We start from the raw sequence: 6229 nt of genomic DNA, 5'->3' as shown, positions 1-6229 counted from the left end.
AAGCTATTAGATCATTTGAATCTTCATATGGCATGATTCCAAGCTCATTAAATTTCAATAAAAAAGTTTTAAAAATTAATGGCACTAAATACGATGCAACTGCAACTAAAAAGTTAATTAAAAAATTGTCAGGTTCTGTTCTTCCATCATTTGCTGATAAACTTATTAAAACAACAGAAGTTGATTATAAAAAGAAAACAAAACATTGGGAGCATTTGTGTGTTTTTGGAAGTGATAAGAAAACAGAGAGTCAATTAGTTTATTCATCTAATTTTACGTTATTAAAAATTGAAAGTAATAAAGAAGGAGATGGAACAGTTCAAAAAGAGAGTCTTAAGTTATGCAAAGAAATGGGGGCTGATATTTTAGAAATTGAAGGAGCTGGACATGTTGATATTTTAGAAAATAGAAAATTAATTAAAAAGATTCAAAAGAGTGTTTGTAAAACAGAAGATTATAAGGCAATTCCAATGGGCTTTGTTGAAAAAACAGTGAAAGTAATAGGGAAATTTATTGGAGCATTGTTGAAATTTGTGAATACTTTCTTGGATGACTAATTCAATAAATTTTTCTGATTTTTAGTTTGAAAATAAAAAAGGGTTTTCCAATTTAAAAAAAAAAGAGGAAAAGAGATAAAGAAAGATTCAAATCTTATTATCAATAGAATGGACAGGATTGAGAAGTTAATCATTGACACTCGGACAGTTGAAAAAGATGGTACTAAGTACGAATATATCATTTTAAAGAAAACACTACACCCAAAAGATGAACAAACAGAACCTCTTATTGAAAAAATTAAAATGAATAACGATAATACAAAACAAGTAAAAGAGTCAAAGAAGATAACTGAAACTCCAAAACCTAAAATTATAAAAAAAGAAAGAAGAAGTAAAACCCAAAAGAAAAAGAAGGAAAGAAATGAGAATGAAGAAGAAAGTTCTACTCAAATTCAAAAAGTATTAACAAAATATGTTCCAGGATCATCGGTTGTTTCATTACAAAAAACATTTAAATATTTTGTACCATCAAAAGAATTATTCTTTAAACATTATCCAGAACAACCTATGTACCTTGTTAAATGGCAAAATTTTTCAATTGTAGAATCTACTTGGATTCTTGAATCAGAAGCAACTAAAAAAATTGATAAACGTGGACTTATTGAAAAATTTAATAAGAGGTGGACTTTACCACAAATAGGTTCTGCAGCAAAAACAGAACATATTTTAAAAGAAGTATTTCCATTAACAGAAGAATCAGTACCAGCTAACGATTTAGTACCAGAAAAAATTATATTAGAACTACCTCAAAAAGATGAAAATGGATTACCAATTCTTATGTATAGAGTTAAATGGTTAGGAAAAGAGTTATTTCTTAGTGATGAATTAAGTTCATTTTTTGACAAAGAGAGAAACAAAAGTTTACTTCAAAGATGGAAATTTGAAAGAGGACCATTTCCATTAGAATTAAATGAATACCAACAACAAACTATTGATGAAATAAAAAAAGGAATAGATGATAATAATGATATTATTATTTCAGGTGGATTTGGTAAAAGAACAAGTGTATTAGCATTTATATCAGAACAAATTTGTCAGTCAGAGAATGGGGCATCATGCCTTATTATGTGTACAGAAAAGAGAATGGACTATTATAAAAATCAATTACCATATTTATTTCCTGGTGTTCCATTAACATTTATTGATCATTTCCCACGTGACGAAAATGTAAAATCAGTAATTGATATGGAACTATATGATGAAAATGGTAATATCAAACCACAAATTGTTGTTTTTTCATGCAAATCATTCATATTTAAAAAAACTTCGAATTTCAAATATGGAATAATTGATATCCAAGAACCAAATCATATTACAATTAAAAGTACTAGAATTAGTTTATGTAATCATATTATTGGAATAACTGATGATGAAAAAGTTTATAATAAAATGAAATTTTTAATGAAAATTAAAGGAAAAGGAGAAATTAGGATAATTGAAATACCACAATACGAAGAACCAAAAGTTAGTAGTATTTTTATTTTAATAAAAATGCAACAAAAACAAACTGCTGCATACCTTCAAACAGAAGAAGAAGTTAAAGGGTGTGAAGATGTTTCAATAGAGGATATGAGAAGAGTATTATTATTTCCAAGTATATCATCTTATTCTATTGGTATTAAAGGAGTTAAAATGACTCATGTACAAAAGATAGTTAATTTCCTCATTGAGGTAAAGAAAAAAGTAGCAATATTAAGTCCAATTCCTCAATTACTTGAAGCTTTAAAACCATTAATTAAATGTGAGTTGATTGGATGGGATAATGAAATAAGTCAAAGTAAACGTATGTGTGAAGAATTTAATAAAAATGAATCTACTAAAATATTAGTTGATACAAATTGTAATTCTCAAGGGGTTGATCTTTCTGGATCAGATTATATTGTTTTATTAGACAGCGATTATACAGAAGATAAAATTGAAGAGATTAAACAAAAAATGAGAGTTGGAACAAAAAAAAGTATTAAAGTATTATATTTTGTTATTACGAATACTATAGATGAAACTATTGCAGTTGCTTCAAGAACTTCATCAATTATAGCTAAAGAACAATACTTTTCAATATTAACTACAACAATGATAACTGTAGATCAATTAATTAATGAAATTATTTCAACAACAGAAAAAACAAAAGTAATTAAATTAGGAACTGAAGAAGAAATTAAAGAATTTAATGAAGCAAAAGAAAAAGAAATGAAAAGAATAGAAGAAAAGAAAAATAAAGAAAATAAAACTAAGAAGATTGAAAGAAAAAAAAGAAAAATTGATGACGTTGATATAAAAGATACATATAAAGAAGAAAGAAAAAGAAGAATTGAAACATTTTTAAATGAAGTAAGACTAAAAAAAATAAATGAATTAAAAGAAGAAAATGTTTCATTTATATTAGATGAAGAAACAAAACAATTAATGAAAAAAATACAAGAAAAATTAAAAGAAAAATTTGATGAAAATGAAACAAATAAAATAAGTAAAACAATTATATGTTATTTACTTAGATTTGGAACAAAAATTGATGAAGAGAATATGATATTATTTAATAAATATCCTATAGATGTTGAGTTATATTCTGAACAAATAATAAAAGAATTAACAATGAATGATATTAGTGAAAAAATTAAAACAAATGACTTGGCTTATAGAAGAATTTTTGAAACAGTTAGTAATATGCAAAATAAAATGGAAGAAATTTATGAGGATGATAAACAAAATCCATGGAATAGTACCTGTGATTTAGTATTATTAGAAGAAATTAAAAGAATTGGATTAGAGTGTCCTAAAATATGGATTAAAAATCCTTTTCTTCAAATTAGTATGATAAAATTTGGAATAAAAACAGAACAAGAACAAATAACTTTTGTTGAATCAAGATATAAATCATTAATTGGTTTAATTGAAAAGAAAATCTCAATGGATAATGAAAATAATGAAGAATATCAAGAAAAACGTGATATAAAAGAATCTCAGAATAATAGCACTATTGAACAATCAACTCCTTTTAATAATAAGTCTGAATCTTATCAAATACAAAAGAAAATAGAAGAAGATGAAGTTGAAATAATTTCAATGTCAAATAATCAAATACCTTCAAACGATAAAGAATTAACAACCCAAGAAAAAAATAATTAAACTCCTTTTTAAGAATAAAGTATTCTTTAATGAAAAACATGTTAAACAAAAATTAACAACAATTAATATCCATCATTTGCATGATTTTTTTGAATCAATGAAGGTGTTTCTAATCGTCCTTCATAATTTTTAATTGAAGGTACAGTTGTGCTAAATCCTTTCAAAGCAGCCTTTTGAATAGCTCGTTTATGTTTGTATAAATAACCATTCGGCCCATTATATTCACCATGGTAATAATCACAAATTTTGTTTATTGGATCTGTTGAAGGTTTATCACGAATTGGAGTACGACTAATTTTTAAATAATTAAATGGAGAAGATTTTCTTGTTTTAAGATACATAGCCAATCTATTCATTCTTTGTTGTTCAATATTAAATACATGTTTTAAGTATAAAGGATATGGATCACCTTTTAAAGCACCTTCAGATAAAGTGTTCATTAATTTTTTATTTCGTTTAATTTGAGAATCAATTTGGTTATTATAACCATCAAGTAGTTGTTTAACTAATCGTCTTCTTTCTGGTAAAATCGAACCAATGGAAAAAGAAATAAAAAGATATAAAGGAATTAGACTTTTCATCTGATTTAATACAATATGAATTTTTAGTTTTTATAAAAAATTTAATAAAAAATATGTCAAATTAAGACAATTTATTTAAAACCACATATCTCCTTCTTTATTTTTAAAAAATCCTGGAAGTTGACCAAAATTCTTTTTATCTTCTGGAGATGATGTGTAATACATTACTGAACTTTTGCTATAACTTCTCATATTTCCTTTATTAATTTTTCGTGTATGCTCATAGTTATATCCATTTCTACCAAAGAAGTTACCATTAAGTTCATCACTAACATGTCCAACTTGTTTCATGCTTCTTTTAATTGGTTTAGAATATACTGACTGTACTCTTATTGGACGTTTGTGTTTATTATGTTTTTTCTTTTCTTTAGTAACTTTCATCATTTTATTGAAATATGAAGCATAAGACTTTTGACCAGGCTCTTGTTGAATAAGAGCAGTAGAAGAAGGTTGTTCTTCATCAGCAATTGCATCGACTTGTTTTCTTTGTTCTCCTTTCAACTCATCGATAATTTCTTCTTGTTCAGGAGTGATAGCATAAATGTTTAATACAATAAAAAGAAGTAAAAAGTGTGTTTTCATTGTAAATAATAAAATAAAGTTTTTAGATACAGCAAATTAAGACAATAGTTCTGATGACGTGTTTCTACAAATTGATGAGTTTTATATATCTAAAAATAAAATCCAATAACATAAAAAATTCACTTTTATTAAGCTCCTTTAGTTCTGGAAACTCCAACAGTTCTTCCTCTTCTTCCAGTAGTCTTAGTGTGTTGACCTCTGACTCTCAATCCCCAATAATGTCTAAGACCTCTGTGAGCTCTCATTTTCTTAAGAGCTTCAATATCTTCTCTAAGTCTAGTTTCAACAGCATTAGCAATAAGTTGAGAGTCTTTACCATCTTTATTATCTTTTTGTCTGTTTAAGAACCAAACTGGAATTTTGTAGTTAAGTGGGTTGTTAAGAATATCAACAATCTTTTCAATTTCAGCTGGGGTCATAAGACCAGCTCTCTTATTGACATCAATACCAGCTCTTTTACAAACAAGGTATGCATATCTTCTTCCACATCCCTTAATACCAGTGAGAGCATATGGAACTTTTCTACGACCATCAAGATTGGTGTTACAAACACGGAGCATGTGTTGGAATTCTGATTCTGAAGTAACAGTAGCCTATTCAATAAATACCAAATAACATAACAAAATGATAAACGAAATTACAAAAGATGAAAGAAACAAACCATTTGAGCTCTCCTTTACAAATTTCCAGTTCAAAGGGTTTATCTTTTTCCTTTTCATTTCTTCAAAAAAACGAAAAAATATAGTTTTTTAATATTAATTCTAAACTATAAAAAAATAGTTAAATAAATTATATTATAATAGTAAAATTAAATTAAGACATAGTTTAACCCTAGAATATTTAAATGAATATCTTCATTTAACATTATTATGTCACTGTGATGAAGCTTTTATCCAATCCTCTGAACATCGTTGATATTTACTATGTGGATATTAATGTTGACTTCTGAGTGACTATTATTCAAAATCAAATATTTTATCAAATATTGATTTACCCAGTGATGGAAAACATTTGGTCTGATTTATCTTTGATGATTTATTTCACCAAGATCTCTGAGGGTAAATTAATATTCCATATTTTCTTTTTTGTTTTTCTTATGATATTCTTCTTTTCATTTTGAGTTTTTTAAATTTGAAAAATTTTTATTTTGAACATAATTACTTGAATAATTTCATTTTGTAATTTTTATTTTTTTTGTTTGTTAATTTATTTGTATTTTGGTTAATTTTTGTATTTTTAATAATAAGTAGTTATATCAAAAATGGATTTAGTAATTTTTTCTTCATAAAAGGAGTATGTTTTACTATTACTTTATTTAAAAATACTTTTATTGGATTCATTTTATGAGTTAATGGTGATTCACTCTACTTTGATATAAATCGA

At 25.8% G+C, this 6229-nt stretch overlaps 5 protein-coding genes across 5 annotated transcripts in view, besides 9 other annotated features; 2 read left to right on the top strand and 3 right to left on the bottom strand.

Annotated features, from left to right (window-relative positions):
* Window positions 1-557, top strand: part of EDI_137460 (uncharacterized protein) — a gene marked incomplete at both ends in the record, with an annotated part of 1149 nt that extends 592 nt beyond the window's left edge. The window contains one exon of the mRNA XM_001733231.1: window positions 1-557. This exon is cut by the window's left edge and continues 592 nt beyond it. Coding sequence (XP_001733283.1) covers window positions 1-557 — 557 coding nt within the window.
* A 108-nt stretch (window positions 558-665) lies between these two features.
* Window positions 666-3683, top strand: EDI_137450 (uncharacterized protein; the record flags this gene model as incomplete). Its single annotated transcript, XM_001735225.1, has 1 exon — window positions 666-3683. One exon carries the CDS (start codon window positions 666-668, stop codon window positions 3681-3683), a length of 3018 nt encoding a protein of 1005 aa, XP_001735277.1.
* Window positions 791-938: a microsatellite.
* Window positions 872-937: a microsatellite.
* Window positions 1936-1970: a sequence feature (AT_rich).
* Window positions 2030-2050: a sequence feature (AT_rich).
* Window positions 2735-2816: a microsatellite.
* Window positions 2882-3033: a microsatellite.
* A 62-nt stretch (window positions 3684-3745) lies between the features above and the next one.
* Window positions 3746-4123, bottom strand: EDI_137440 (uncharacterized protein; the record flags this gene model as incomplete). The annotated part of the gene is made up of 1 exon (XM_001735224.1): window positions 3746-4123. The coding sequence occupies one exon, from the start codon at window positions 4121-4123 to the stop codon at window positions 3746-3748; it is 378 nt and encodes a 125-aa protein (XP_001735276.1).
* Window positions 4124-4267: 144 nt separating this feature from the next.
* Window positions 4268-4319: a sequence feature (AT_rich).
* A 20-nt stretch (window positions 4320-4339) lies between these two features.
* EDI_137430 (uncharacterized protein) lies at window positions 4340-4846 on the bottom strand (the record flags this gene model as incomplete). Its single annotated transcript, XM_001735223.1, has 1 exon — window positions 4340-4846. The coding sequence occupies one exon, from the start codon at window positions 4844-4846 to the stop codon at window positions 4340-4342; it is 507 nt and encodes a 168-aa protein (XP_001735275.1).
* A 128-nt stretch (window positions 4847-4974) lies between these two features.
* Window positions 4975-5406, bottom strand: EDI_137420 (40S ribosomal protein S18, putative; the record flags this gene model as incomplete). Its single annotated transcript, XM_001735222.1, has 1 exon — window positions 4975-5406. The coding sequence occupies one exon, from the start codon at window positions 5404-5406 to the stop codon at window positions 4975-4977; it is 432 nt and encodes a 143-aa protein (XP_001735274.1).
* Window positions 5407-5580: 174 nt separating this feature from the next.
* Window positions 5581-5663: a sequence feature (AT_rich).
* A 257-nt stretch (window positions 5664-5920) lies between these two features.
* Window positions 5921-6085: a microsatellite.
* Window positions 6086-6229: the final 144 nt, after the last annotated feature.

This window comes from Entamoeba dispar, genomic scaffold (genome assembly GCF_000209125.1).
Source record: "Entamoeba dispar SAW760 scf_1105229458987 genomic scaffold, whole genome shotgun sequence".
NCBI classification, from domain to species: Eukaryota; Evosea; order Mastigamoebida; family Endamoebidae; genus Entamoeba; species Entamoeba dispar.
Note: the sequence above shows the minus strand (reverse complement) of the source record. Positions and strands in the feature narration are given on the sequence as shown.